This window comes from Natator depressus, chromosome 7 (assembly GCF_965152275.1).
Source record: "Natator depressus isolate rNatDep1 chromosome 7, rNatDep2.hap1, whole genome shotgun sequence".
Lineage (NCBI taxonomy): Eukaryota > Metazoa > Chordata > Testudines > Cheloniidae > Natator > Natator depressus.
The window spans coordinates 23,927,488-23,942,366 of NC_134240.1; the positions used below are offsets into that span (position 1 = coordinate 23,927,488).

Below are 14,879 nucleotides of genomic sequence, written 5' to 3' on the forward strand. Positions count from 1 at the left end.
GAAGCCTTTGGATGAAGGAAACAAGCTCTCCATCCCCATTCAGATGCTGCTGGCTAGACTTGGGATATGCCCCTCATCCCCACTGCCCTGTATTTGAGCCCTGAACTGCTGCCTTCAGGCTATGGTGAGTAGGAGGCAGAGAGACATGGGAAGGGAGAGGCAACAAAAGTCACTGTAGCTGCATCAGCACTCCCAGGCAGAAAGAGCCTAAGGAGGGAGAAACAAGGGGCTTCTGCCCACCCCCCAAGTATGCTGCTTGGGCCCCCTTCCATCACTCTACACCTGATGCCCACAGATCTCTGCACCCCCCTCAAGCCTTCACTGCCTCTTAAATAATGCTCATGTGCTCAGGGAGCAGTGAGCTCTCTCCCAGTGGCTCTCCCAGTGGCTGATGTGTGCCTGGGGAGAAAGGGATGACGCGTCTATCCAGCATTAGACAGCAGGACTGTCAACACCTCAGATTGATCGACCCAGTGGGTCCCAGAAGCTGTGATGAAACAGGGAATTCCCCACGTGGTGCAGCGGCTGCCCAGCAGCTGCTCCTATGTTTCTGCTTAGCATATCTGACCTGGTGTGAAGTGCCCTGCATGTGTCCCGTGCTACAGAAATGATAACTGAGCTAGTGGGGCAGCCAGCGTTGGACTCATCTCAGGACTTCCCTCGTCTCTGGAGACCTGGGAGATGAAAAAGCAGCCCTGATGTCTCCTGAGGGGAACTCAGACGCAATGAAAGGGGATCCCGGTAATGTGACAGTTTGGACTGTGTAGAATCAGCCCTTCTCACCCAAGTGCTGAGATGGTCATTCCGAGGGGCACTTCCCCACAAATGGAATGTGCCTGAGACCAGATTTCTGGAGGATCCCCTATTTCCCCCTGTCCTCACAGAATGGCCTTGTGCCATATTAGTGCAGCAGACTAGGGATGACACTGAGACTGGCAAACTCATTTCACGTCTGACGACAAGCGATACCAGAATCCAGACCATAGATGGTGCTTCTGAAGCACAAAGCTGTGATAGAGACTCCACCAGGCCTTGACAATGCATTCCCGGCTTGCGCCAGCCTGAAGATCTGTTCATTGTAACATACCACCCAGCCCCTGCTTTACACAAGGGGGCGGGGGGGCTAGTCCAAGTGACCCCATGTGGGCTGTTCAGTATTCACTGTCTGCAAAACACAACGCATCCCACTGACAGTGCTGCCTGTGGTGGAGCTCAGGCCTTTGCCTGGCCTCCCTGTCCCTGCCACATTAAGGGGACGCAGATGGCTCAGGGAATGACCCTCCAAAAAAACAAAGAAACCCCAAAGCTGACTGGAGGCACTAACACCCCTGGGAACCATTTAATCACAGACTCCTCAGCCATTCTGATTAACTCCGGCCCTGGTGAATGGATGGAGAGCCAGATATTGGCGGCTATTCATGTCCTACAAAGAGGTGTGTCCTGGAAACTTGCCCACAGGGAAGGTAGCAAGGAGAGGCGGGAAAGAGAGTTTCCAGCCTCAGGGCACACCCAGGTTCAGCAGCAGGGAGGAGGGATTGCTACTTTTGCATTGAATTGAGGTTTACAATAACCACGTACAAAGCTGGAGAGGTATAGAGCTATAGAGACTGAGGGAGCAGATCAAAGTGCTCCACCCCCTCAGGATAAGCCCAACTATCCTGAGAGAACAGGGGCCCTGGATAGGCCTGCATGCCTGAATGTCCCAGGTGTTTGCAGTTTTGTTGTAGATGGGTTGGTCCCAGGATATTAGAGAGACGAGGCGGGGTGAGGTAATATTTTTCATTGGAACAACTTCTGTTGGTGAAAGAGACAAGCTTTCCAAGAGGAGCTCCGTGTAGCTTGAACACGTGTCTCTCTCACCAACAGAAGTTGGTCCAATAAAAGATATTACCTCACCCTCCTTGTCTCTCTCACTTACCCAAGGGAGAGCCAGCTATACAGCTGGAAAGCTGCTCAGCCACCCACTCCACCCACCTACTCCCAGAGGAGATATCTATCTATATGGCCTGAGAGGAATCAGTTGTCAGCTCCTCACTTCCCATTCTTCTTCCAAGCTGCACCACCTCCTATCCCTGTCCCACACCTACACCGCTCTTTCTCCTTTCAGACAGGTTGAGATGATTAGATCTCATTTGATGGGGGTCAGGGAGGGTTCTTCTCCATTCATTTACCAGCCTGGCCTTGTTTCAGTCCATGAGGTACTCAGTGCTGCATTATGATGGACCATCCCAGGCTAACTTTGCAAGTGAAGAGAGGCTGTGAGGTCTCAGAGGCTGCTCTTGAGTTAATGGCCTGAGAACGGAAGATAAAATTGCAGTCACATTCTGTAAAACACCCTCTGAAGAGGAGAGGGAAGAAAGGAGCAGAGCAGCATGGCCAGACTTGCTAAAGCAGCCTAGCATCTTTATCTCCTCTTCAGTCACACTGGGGCCTCTTCATTTCTCAAAGCCTTGGGGCTCCCTCGGTTTCTCCCCCCCCCCACATATACACACTTTGCTGTGTCATTCAGCACCCTGGAGCAGAGAGCATTAGTGTGTGAGAGCTGTGCAGAGGCTTTGTGTCCCTCTCCGCCAGAGAACACCTCCATAACAGTAGGTTTGGGTCCATCCATGGTGGAAGCTGTAGGCACTATACTGTTAAAGATACTGGGTAAGTGAAAGCCAGCGGACCTAGCAGAAAGCCAACCACCAATCACATTCAAACCTCTGACCCCAGAGTGAACATCAGTAGATGCTACATTATGACACAATTACATCTGCTCATGACAAATGCTGCCTGACGAAGCAGCCATCAGAGACTAGTGCTGCACACTTGAAGCCCATCTCCAAAGTACAGGGAACAAGTTCAATTCAGGATATCCCAGTTTATGGTTAATACTCAAGCCTGAATGTCTCAGTAGTCCCTTTCCCCCAATGATAGCTTAATGTCTCTTTTTCTGGTGCCCAATGCCACGCCAAGCAGAAACAGCGAGGGATGCAGAATATACAATCTTACTGTTGTTTTTCCTAACACTTCAATCACCAGGCCCCATAAACCAAAGATACAGAGGAATCAATGCCTCATAGAAAACATTTTATTCAGAAACAATTCTCCCTGAACACCAGCTTTTCTGTATGTCCTCTGGGACCTTTGTCTTTTAGGAGCTCAGCAGCCTCTGATGTTTCTTTCCCCATCTCATGTCATAATCCTGTTTGTAGCCTCACAATCAGTTGCCTAAGAGATGATGATGCCATCACAAATAAAGATTCACAACATTCACATTTGGGAATAAGGAGCAAGAGAGATGCCTGTGTTGGAAAGATCTTGGTGTTTTTTATGAAAATGTCTTTAGGAGTAAGGCATGAAAGGAAAGATAAACTAAGAGAGAATTTTTTCTGAGGTAAATGTTCCTCTCTGTTTTCCAGGAGGCATCAGCAGCTCTTTCAAGTTCATGATATATATAATTTGGGGGAATTGTGAGATCTTGTGAATCTGGTCAAATTTAACTTGCAGAGTGTATTATCACTAAATTAATTACAGGGCCTCTTGCCTTGGCAGCTTTAAATATGGAGATTAAAACATAACATCCAAGGACACCGCCAAACTGTTACTTAACACCTAACCTAAATAAGTGTGTGTTGCGCCATGCCCTAAAGGTTACTAATAATGGACCTGCAAGGGGAGCAAGTTCCAAAAGTAGGGCCTCTCCAGAGAAAAACTTGGCAACAAACAATGGAGGGCAAATTCAGCCCTATGGTAACTTCATTGACTTCAATAGAGGGATTTGACTCAGTGTTTAAACTAAGGATCTGACAACAAATGCACCCCATTTGATCTTAAATGCCATGGTGAAGTATAAGGTAAGAGGCACCTTAGATAATTGGTTCCCAGACCTTTCCGAGCTTTAAAGAGCATCACCACCACCTTGAATGGCACCGAGAAGCAAACAGGAGTCTAATTCAGAGATGTGAACGAACAATGTTATGTACTCATTGTGAGCCACCCAGGCCCTGCATACTGAACCAGCTAGCATTTCAGGGTGGACTTCAGAGGTAGCCCTAAATAGAGCATATTACAATTGTGCAGTCTGGAGTAACAGAGGCACGGATGACAGCTGCAAGTTCTCAGGCTCCTGGCCACTTGGTAAAGACTAGTCACCAGAGCTGTCTGGGAGGGGCAACAACTGCTACAGTCGGACTCCAAAGTGCAACCCATTTTGGTTTGAGTTGGGCATGCACTCTCACCACCTGCCAGGATGTGGAAGGTTTTGTGCATTGATACCCACTGTGAAAGATTTCAAGCACTGATGAGACAAAGTTTCATGCAAAAAGCTAGCTGCCATGAACTAGTTAGCTATTGTGCATGGTGGGTTTGATCTTGTCACTTCTGAGGAAAAGGCTCACGCAGTGATGCCTGCCATAGGACTTGCCATACCAGGTCAGACCAATGGCTCATCTAATCCAGTATCCTGGCTCAACAGTGGCAGATGCTTAAAATGAAGATGCAATAACCCCAAAGTGGGTTTTATGCACAGAGGACACTAATGATGATTGGCTCCATTGGGAGCTGCATCCAGCCTTCTTTGGACAGAGTGTAGGTCTGACATTGGTTCTTTCAGAGGGATTATAGGGGGATCCATCCAATCACCCTCAGGAAACTCCTGTACGTTTCCCTTTGAGACCTGCCACTCCAACTCAAACACTTTATGCCTCTGAGCCAAAGAAGTCTATTGTTTTTGCTGCCTATCAGTGGTTTTGTTATTTCAGTCCCTGTGGAATAATATTGTTTTAGTACTATCACAGTCTTCCCTTCCTCCTCACGCCATATTAACCCTACCAATGACATGATCCTAGTAGATAACAAATACAGCTGGCAGCCAAACAGAGATGGAGACTGAACAGGCACTTGGTATATTCTGTTTCATATATTCATATATTCAGTGTAGTGGTAATCTATTCTTTAGTGTAGTGCTACATTCGAGCCTTCCTTCCAGGCTGTAGCCCTCTAGCATTTTACGAAAGAGACCAAAAACCCACGCAGAGCAATGAAAGCTTCTCCCACACTGGGAATGTTCTTGGTCTGTTATATGATAATAGCTCTGGGTATCTTACCAATGTGCTTTTATTGCTGTGGATCTTCAGAAATGAATGCACTTGGGTTACAGAAGGAAGTTCATTTTGATACAGTAGCTTTAAGACTGCACTGTATAGAAATGAACAGTGTAATCAAATCTTAATTTAAGTTCATTTTAATCTGCAAAATGCCCCTAGCCCTTTCTTTAGATGTCACTATAATTTTGTGTTGATTCTGACTGTGAGCTTTGGGCCTTCCATCACTATATGTTTATAAAGTGTATGGATGGTGCTCAGTAAATAACAAAATAATAAAAAATGCCAGGGCTACAGGAAGGTGATATTCTTACAAGCAGGGTCCAAACCTAAACACCCCTAGTGCCCACCGAAACCAACAAAAGGCACATTTTCCATTCTGCTCCCCTCCTGCATGACTGGGCTTCCTTTCTTATCCTTCTCGCCACTGTGAGCTTAGCTTTTTCTAGCCTCACTTCCACTGGAAAATAATTACATGGTAATTTCAAAAGCCTTGTTGTTCTAAGGTAGTTTAGTGCAAGGCCTTGAAATGTGATTTCCCCCTGCCTTTGTGCAGGGTTAAGTGTGTTAGGAGGCAGAGCCTGCATAAACATACTCTGGCAGAAGCAAGAAAGGTCAGCATGGCTCCCCCCATCTCTAGTAATCAGCCTGTGCATGTGTGTGTCTGAATATGATATTACCCTGCCCTGCAGTTACAATTAACCCCTAAAGAACCTCAATCTAGTGAGGCGCTGGAGCTGAGTACGCTGGGCTGGACTGAACATATCACCATTTAAAGCCCATACTCCATCTTTTGAAAGGAACAAGGGCCTTATTTTCCAAGCTCACTCACTAAATGAGCTGGTAGGGTGGGGGAAGGAGGAGGAAGGGTTAGATGGAAGGTGAGGATCTGTGGAAAGTCATGAATAATGTAAGCCTCCCTAGACACAGCTACATAACTTAGCCTGTGTCACTGATACCCTCCAAATGGACACCTCCCCCACCTCCTTCTACAAGTCACACGTAGGTTATTTGGTATTTCAAGAAACAGCCTCTACAAGGCAGGAAGGATGGTCTTGTGGTAAAGGCAAAGGACTGGGACTCACAAGATCTACATTCAAATTTGGTTCTGCCATCAGTTTCCTGTGTGACCTCGGGCAAGTCACTTAATCCATCTGTGCCTCTGATCCACATCTGTAAAGTGGGGATAACAGTAACTCTCTATGTCACAGGGGAGGTGAGTATGGATACACACATTAATATAGGGGATACACATCACACAAGGGCCTACACTGACAATTTAGGGGATACATTTTAAACCTCTCTTCTAAAACTGTGTGTGCGATCTTTTACACCCAATTTCTGTGCAAGCAATAACTTGGACTCCAAAAAATGAATTCAAAATTGTAGAAGCTGCTTTTGAAACGTAGCCCTAAATATTTGTAGTATTAATATTCCCAAACCAGAATTTTGAAACATGAACTATTTTTGGAAGGGTGGGGAGAACAAAAAGGGAGTTGAAGACAAAAAGGGGAATGGTAACAGCAAACATTTGAAAAAGATTTTTTAAGGGGCTGAGTTTGAGACCCAAGCTTGGTCCCTCACTCCCTGAATCAGCAAAGGCTGAGAGCACAGTGGCAAGAGCATGCTCAGGCCCTGAAGGATGGGAATGGCTCACTCTCTGAGTTAGGAGGGGCTCAAAGCAAAACAGAGATGGCACATTCAGCCCCTGGGTCAGCAGCCTCTAGGAACCAGCAGGAGCAGTCTGTTCAGGCACCAGGAAAAGCAGTGTGCTTCCCAAGCCAGCATCCTATGCAGTGTATCACAAATACCAGCATTTACTAGAGAGAGCACCTCATGCTTAAAGCTATAACGAACTGATCTTCTAGCTAAATAACAACACTTTGCTGTTATACAGCATTGTCATCCTAACATTTCAAACGCTTTTCAGGATGCTCCAGTAGTATGGATACTATCATACCCACATTGATTTTATTTGATTTTTTCAGATTTTAAGTAAAATAATGGCCCAAATGCTGAAAACTCAGCACCACAAGATACATGTTGGAGTCTCCAGCCTGGAACCACCTGAACATCTCTAGGAAATGTTTACACTATCACAGTCATCCAAAGAGTTTAAATATCTTACCTGTGACCGTCACCAGCATGGAGGCCACCAGGGGACGATTGTTGTCCAGCTTACGGCTCAGCCTCAGCTCACCACTTGACTGATTTACAATCAACAAGTGCAGCTCATTGCCCCGTTCAAAAGTGTAGAAGAGCCTGTCGGACACATCTGGGTCATAAGCCGGGATCTTCCCTATGACCCCCGAAGGGAAGGTGTTGGACCTGTTGGAAATGTAGTTGTTGAAGAGGATCTGGAAGTTCCTGAGGACAGGGCTATTGTCATTCTGGTCAATGAGTTTGATGTGGACTGTGGCTCTGCTGACCAGGGGGGCAGACGTTGCCTGGACCACAATTACATACTCAGGCTTTGTCTCATAATCCAGGTCAATCAAGGCAGTGAGCTCCCCAGAAAATATGTCCATCTGGAAGATCTCAGGGATGTTGCCTTCCACAATCTGATACATGATCTGGGCATTAGGTCCCTCATCTGGGTCAATGGCTGTGATCTGGGCCACCACAGAGCCCACAATGCTGTTCTCCTTCACCAAAACCTCAAACTCTTCAGCTGGGAAAACAGGGGCATTGTCATTCACATCTTGAACAGTGACTTGAATGTTGACTGGGGTTCTTTGCGCGGGGACCCCCCTGTCCACAGCATAGGCAGTCAGCTCATAGACTGGGACACTCTCTCGGTCCAGCCTGCGGACAGTACGGATAATCCCAGAGGTGGGCTCTATGGTGAAATCCCCATCCCCATCCTCCCCATTCTGGAAGGTGTATTGTACCCGCCCATTGGTGTGGGCATCGCGGTCGGTGGCAGAGATCTGGAGCACACTGGTGAATGGAGGGGCATCCTCCGATATAATGCCTTGATAGTGAGCACTGACAAACTGAGGGGCGTTGTCATTTACATCATTCACCATGATTTCTACATAGGTGGTGTCGGCTTTCTGAGGGATCCCATTATCTTTGGCAGTGATGGCCAAGGTGTAGGTGACCTGGTCTTCATAGTCCAGCTCCGCCTGCAATGTGATGGCACCAGAGTCCGCATCAATACGAAACTGAGGAATATTGTCCTCTAGGTAATAAGTGATCCTGGCATTTTCCCCCACATCATCATCGGTGGCACTGATGACCACCACAGTGCTGCCCACAGGACGGTCCTCATTGACACTCACTGAATAGTGGGCACTCTGGAACACAGGCCGATGGGTGTTGGCATCAGTGATGTTGATATGAATGTGACAGTTGTCATGCAGTGTCCGGTCAGAGGCAGTCACTGTTAGCACATAACGCCTCTCTTGCTTGTAGTCCAAGGGTAGAGAGAGAGTGATCAGCCCCACTCCTCCCTGAGTACTGATAGAGAAGCGGTTCCGGGTGTTCCCCCCAGTTATCTGGTAGCTTATGGCACTGTTCACATCCCTGTCGATTGCCGTGACACTGAGAACACTGGTCCCCACAGCAGCATCCTCATTTAGCCGGATGAAATACTCCTTTTGGGTGAATTCAGGTCGATTGTCATTCACATCCATGACAGTGATGGTGACACTAGCGGAGGCAGATAAGGATGGAGAGCCATGGTCCCGAGCCTCTACCCCAAAGAAATAGTGCTCCACTGACTCACGGTCCAAGGGGCCACTCACTGTGATCCACCCAGTGGCGCTGTTCACCACAAAAGGGGTGTCAGCTGAGACCCCAGTTAGTTTATATTCCAGACGAGAGTTCTCTCCGTAATCTGCATCCACTGCCTGGATGTGGATCACTGAATGGCCAAGGGGGGCGTTTTCCAGGACAGAGATTTGAAAGGGGGTGCTGACAAAGATTGGGGCATGATCATTAATGTCCACTACTTGGATGCTGGCCATGCCAGTGTTGTTAGACAAAGGAGGGCGCCCTGCATCCTGAGCACGTATCCTCAGGGCATATTCACGTTCAACTTCAAAATCCAAAGGTGCCACCACCTGTATTTCCCCAGTCACACTGTCAATGGAGAACTGGCCTCTGCTGTTCCCACTGATGATGTTATAATGGACTAAAGCATTATTGTCTTTGTCCACGTCAGTGGCAGTAACTCGCAAGATTTCTGTATGGGGTCTTATATCCTCTCTCACCTGGACGATGTAGCGTTTTTCACTGAACTGAGGGGAATTGTCATTCTCATCCAGAACTGTGATATAGACTTTAACTGTGGCAGATCTGGGCCCAGGCTCCTTAGCCTGGTCGTTTGCCTCCACCACCAAAGAATATTTCTCCATTTTCTCTCTGTCCACTTGCCCGCTGGTGGTGATCAGACCTGACCTGGGATCTATCTCAAAGACAGAGTGGGCTGCTTGCTCATTCACAAATCGATACCTGATGTTTGCATTGTGTGGGGAGTCCACATCCGTGGCCCTCAGCTGTAAGATAGGGTAGCCTTCTTCTACATTTTCCCTAATAGTCTCTCTGTACTCACTCTGCTCAAAAACTGGATCATGATCATTTCGGTCAGCAACAGTTACAGCAATCATGGTGGTAGCAGAAAGACGGGGGACCCCATGATCCACAGCAGTAACCCGGAAATAGTGCAGGTCCATAGTCTCTCTATCCAAAGCTTTGGTGGTGGTGATGAGACCATTCTTGGGGTCAATGCTAAACAGCTCCATGGACCTGCTGTTCATCAGGGCATCCATGGAGTAGACTAGCTTCCCAGCCTCCCCTGAATCGGGGTCTTGTGCTGCCATAGTTATCACAGGAGTCCCTGGAGGCTGGTTTTCAGCCACCTGAACCTGGTAATTATACTGAGGGAAGTGGGGGTGGCGGTTGGCTGCCCTGCTAGTCCTTAATAATGGTAGGAATGCACTCTCTCGCCTCCTCCTTTGCTTGACAGGCGGATAATGTGGTAGATCAAGCTGCATAGCTGGACTAGGCTTTACTGGCAGGCGAGCAAAGAGCTCCAGGGCTGACTGGCTCCCAAAGTCCACGACAAAGCAAAGAGTTTGTAAACAGCCTTTGGTGGAATCAAACAGGTGAAAAAACAGACAGGGATCCTGCTTTCTGTGCAGCGTGGGCGGAGCGCGGGCTGGATCGAGTCCTCGGGTCGCTCTGGGAGCTGTCCCGGGTGCAGGTGGTGCTGAAACGGCCTCTTCCAACTCACCGGCCTGCGCCTGCCCTTCCGTATCCTTCTCCAACCGTACAGTATGGTCCGGGCTGGCTCCCCAGCGCTCGCCTGCGCGCCGGCCGGGCGGCTGTCTCCCTGCACACCGCTGAAGACACGTCACTAGGGTCAGCCACTCACTGAGGTGCGAGCGGCCGCGGCGGCAGGGTGGCGGCCTCAGCTGCATCTTTGCACACCAGGAGCGGCTCTCCGAGGCCGGCGGGTACCTCTCCGGGTGCCGGGGCCTCGCCCCCGGGGCCAGGGACTCCCAGATTTCCAGCTGCCAGGGATCCGTGCAGTTGTACGCGCCGGGACTGGGCTGGTGCCTGGACACTTGCATTACGCACAGCCGCTCGCCGTGCAGGGAGTGCCCTGCGCCCGCCGCGCTCAGCCAGCCCCCGGGGGAGCTCGGGGCCCCTGGGGTAGGGCGCAGGGGGCTCTGGCTCGCACAGCCGCAGCAGGCTATGTCCCTCTGGCCGCCCGCACTGTCCAGGGAGCCAGCCGCATTGTCCCGGCCCCGCTGCTGTCCGCTCGCCTCCTCCCCGGGGCTCCGGGTCCCGCTGCAGTCGGTCCCGAGGGAGACGAAGGTGCCTGGGCTCTCCGGACCCGCCCCGCTCCCTGGCTGCTCGGCCGGCTCCCTGCCTTGGTGCCACGGCGGCTCGGTGCAGCCTTTCCCGCTAGTCCTGCGGCCGTGGCTCGGCGCTGCTGCCCAGCAGCCGGGGCTCTGGGTGCGGGGCTGCCCAGCGCCCTCCCGGGCCAGGCCCGGCGGCTCCGGGGCCAGCGCCGGGGCGTTTATAATCCACAAGCAGGGGGAGCCGCCGGCCCGCTCCCCCTGGGCAGCTGCCGGGCGCGGAGTCCTCTTCGTGCCCCACAGCAGGGGCCCCGAGCCAGCTCGGGGGTCCCCCCTGCCCCGCCGCGGCTTCCCGGGCAGGGCTCCCCTCCGACCCCCCGCCCGCGGGAGGGGGCAGCCGCAGCGAAACCCCCTGCCCACGGCCGAGGCCCCGGCGGCCGAGCCGGCTCCGCGCAGCCCACCCAGGAGGACTAAGCCCCGCCAGCGGCCCCCCGCGCACGCCAGCCCCCTGCTCGGCCCCTCCTGCTCCCGGCTCTCCCCGGGTCCCCGCTCCCCGCGCCGGGCGCAGCCCCCGGGCCCCTCGGCTCCCCGCTCCCCCCGGCCGAGGGGGAACAAAGGGAGCAGGAGAAGCAGCAGCAGCAGCAGCCGCCCCCGGCGGCTCGGTCCCGGCAGCGGCGACAGCGGCTCAGCCATGTTCCCCCCGGCCCCCTCCCCGCCCGCGGGCGCCCGGCCCTAGCGCTCCCTCGGCTCCGCTCCGCCTCTGGCTCTGCCCCCCGCCGCCCCGCCACCATCTACAGGCGGCGGCTGCCTCCTGCGCGGGCCGGGCTGCTCCGCGGCGGCGGCATCGCCTCCTCCCGCAGCCCCAACATGGCTCCCGGCTGCCCCGATGGTCCGCTCCGCCCTCCCGCTCCCCTCCCGCCGCCCCGCAGTGGTAGCGCCCGCCCGGCGCAGGCGGCAGCCGCCGCCATCTTCACTGTGGGCTGGTGGGGGGGGGGGGGAGGGGGCGGGAGAGACGCGGGCGGAGCTGGCCAGGGTGCTGCATGGCGCGTTTCACTGGGGAGGGGGCTGCGCGCAGCTGGCAGGGCGGAAGGGGAGGGCTGTGGGGAACGGGGGGGGGGTGTTGTGGGTGTGGGGGAAGGGCTGTGGGGAATGGGTCGGGGTGCCAGGGGGGAGGGGCTGTGGGGAAGGGGTCGGGGTGCCGGGGGGGAAGGCTGTGGGGAAGAGGTCGGGGTGCCGGGGGGGGAGGGGCTGTGGGGAAGGGGTTGGGATGCCGGTGGGGGAGGGGAAAGGGCTGTGAGGAACGGGGGAGTGTTGTAAGTGTGGGGGGAAGGGATAGGGGGAAGGGGTCGGGGTGCCGGTGGGGAGAAGGGCTGTGGGGAAGGGGTCGAGGTGCCGGGGGGGAAGGGATGGGGGAAGGGGTCGGGGTGCCGGTGGGGAGAAGGGCTGTGGGGAAGGGGTCGAGGTGCCGGGGGGGAAGGGATAGGGGGAAGGGGTCGGGGTGCCGGTGGGGAGAAGGGCTGTGGGGAAGGGGTCGGGGTGCCAGGGGGGGAAGGGATGGGGGAAGGGGTCGGGGTGCCGGTGGGGAGAAGGGCTGTGGGGAAGGGGTCGGGGTGCCTGAGGGGAAGGGCTGTGGGGAAGGGGTTGGGGTGCCGGTGGGGGAGGGGCTGTGGGGAATGGGTCGGGGTGCTGGTGGGTGTGGGGGAAGGGCTGTGAGGAACGGGGGAGTGTTGTAAGTGTGGGGGGAGGGGCTGCGGGGAAGGGGCTGGGGTGCCGGTAGGTGAGGGGAGCTGATATGGGAGGCGGGGGCTGGAAGGAGCTGGTCAGAGGAGTGGGGGGCGTATTTGGGTGCTGGGAGCAGGGCAGTGTGCTATGGCTGTGGTAGGGGAATGGTGCATGAATGACTATAAGGGGTTAAGCCCCCGGCCCGTTTCTGCTTCTTGCCTACTCTCCCTTTGTCTCACGTGTGTCTCCCTTCTCTCCCCCTTGCTCCCTTCCCTTCCTCCTCCCCCTTCCCTGCCTCTCCAGCAGTAGCTGATATAAGACAAGGGCCAAGTAGTCCACAGGGTGCTGCCTCCCCTCCCACAACAGACCGGAGCAGGTAGGATGGCCAGGCAACTGGACATACTAATCCACGTAAAGCCTCTGCCTCTGCTCCTATGCAGTATAGCACATCTTCCCCAACTTGCACGTTTCATGTATCAGACAAATTAACTCCCACTCCAGCATCTCCCTTTTTGAACTAAAATGCACAAACAGGAAATAGCTGTTGCAGGACATGTTCACACCGTCTCGCGGTTGCATTTCTCATCACCCCTTATTTTCTCCTTGCTTCGTGCCTGTTCTGTCTGTCCAGCTCTTTTGCCCCTTCCCCGGAAGCAGCAGCAGAGGTAGGCTGGCCATAGTGTGTACTTCACAGAGCGTTGATACTGCCATAAAATTTGCTCGGTGAATTTCACAGCCAGGGGGTAGATGGAAATGAGAAGAGGTGGTGTACACAAGCTCTGACCGGCATCTTTGCCTTTTTTGATTAAATTTAGCATTCTAAATCCTGGAGAAAACATGAGAAAATTGATAATTGGAACGCTGCTTCCTTGGCCCTTGGGAGAGGAACTGGATGATGTAACAGGGCTGACCAGTTCTGGCTTTTATGAGTCTGAGATTACTCCATCAATTGCAGCCTAAAGACTCGGACCCAACAGTACACAGAAGATGAGTGATCAGAGAGCGCATCTCTACAGGCAAGTTGCATTCAGTGCTGGTGCTAATAAACTAGTTTTTAAATCTGGATTCAATTCTATACTCTCAGTTAACAAACATGGTTCCTCCCATGCCCATATGGTTGTCTTGAAATTCTTCCTTCCTTTGATCATTAGATGGCAATGTGCTTCCTGCAGGAATGAGAGGAAAACCAGAAACTAGGGGACATGTGGCTGAGAGAAGAGGGACCAAGAACATTGGGAAGAAAGCAAATGACCAGAATTCCATTTAAATTAATGGATGATGCAGGTCAGGCTAGCATTACATTATCTTTCACCCACTTCCTCACCCCTGCCCATGAGTCACTCTCAGTTAATCACCAGATCCAATAACGCTTTTATGAGAAGGCTAATTTATGTATTACAGCAAGCTCTGGGATCAGTTTCACCAGATACTTCCTGAAAACAGCCTGTCAGACAAATTACAGAGCACAGCCTTCTTTCACTTTCAATTCTAATATAGAATTTCATTGCTCTTTTGTAGCGTGTTCTTTCTGCTAACATTATATTTATAGTTGTACCACACAAGAAACATTAAGAACAAATTGTATAAAAGGAGGTTATCCCTCATGGCAAGCCCCCACCCTAGCTCTGTGCCCATGTAAATAGAGGAATCACCTTGGAAATTAGACATCAGAAGTTACATGGAGAGAAAGTTAGATTAGACCTCCTGTGGGCCATTTCCCTCAGTTTTCTCTCACACCCTTCCTGTGATTTCAGAGCTCCTAGACATATTGATTGCCACGCCATATGAGATATCTGGCTCTAACAATAGCCAATCGAAGATTCTTCACTGTAAGGTGCAAGAAGCCTCACAATGGACAATTTTGTAAATTTCCCCTGTGGGCACCTGCTTATTTCCAATCCCAAGCAGTTAGTGGATGGTTTATGCTTTGAAGCATGAGGGTCTCTAACTCTTACATTGTTTAAAAAAAATTCTAGCAACAGTAACTGGGGATGTTCCTATTATTTATCTAAAGACCCTTTTTAGACTCTAACATGTGAATTTAAATTCCAAGCAGAGGACTGAGAGCCAGAAGCTCCAAAGCTCCTATCCAGACAGTGACAGCAATCTCCTCCTTGGAACTGAGTAAGTAACAATTTACTTGCTTAAGTTTCCCCAGCTGCAAAATGGGGATAACAGCATTGATTTAACTCGCACACGGGGCAATGTGGGGTATCCTTAGGATGACCAGATGTCCCAGTATTAGGGGCTTTGTCTTAGA

General features: G+C 51.9%; 1 protein-coding gene and 1 long non-coding RNA gene across 5 annotated transcripts in view; one reads left to right on the forward strand and one right to left on the reverse strand.

Moving 5' to 3' along the window:
• Positions 1-11,062, reverse strand: part of CELSR3 (cadherin EGF LAG seven-pass G-type receptor 3) — a 66,527-nt gene extending 55,465 nt beyond the window's left edge. Inside the window, exon 1 of one of the 3 annotated variants that reach the window (XM_074957674.1) lies at positions 7,216-11,062. In XM_074957674.1, coding sequence (XP_074813775.1) covers positions 7,216-10,666 — 3,451 coding nt within the window. In that variant the 5' untranslated portion in view covers positions 10,667-11,062. The remainder of the gene's footprint in view (positions 1-7,215) is intronic. The other 2 variants (XM_074957673.1, XM_074957672.1) reach the window with 2 other exon arrangements.
• A 1,800-nt stretch (positions 11,063-12,862) lies between these two features.
• LOC141990475 (uncharacterized) overlaps positions 12,863-14,879 on the forward strand; it is a 29,143-nt gene continuing 27,126 nt past the window's right edge. Inside the window, exons 1-4 of one of the 2 annotated variants that reach the window (XR_012640181.1) lie at positions 12,863-12,995; positions 13,435-13,635; positions 13,771-13,903; positions 14,673-14,743. This is a non-coding gene — a long non-coding RNA (uncharacterized LOC141990475). The remainder of the gene's footprint in view (positions 12,996-13,434; positions 13,636-13,770; positions 13,904-14,672; positions 14,744-14,879) is intronic. The other variant, XR_012640183.1, reaches the window with a different exon arrangement.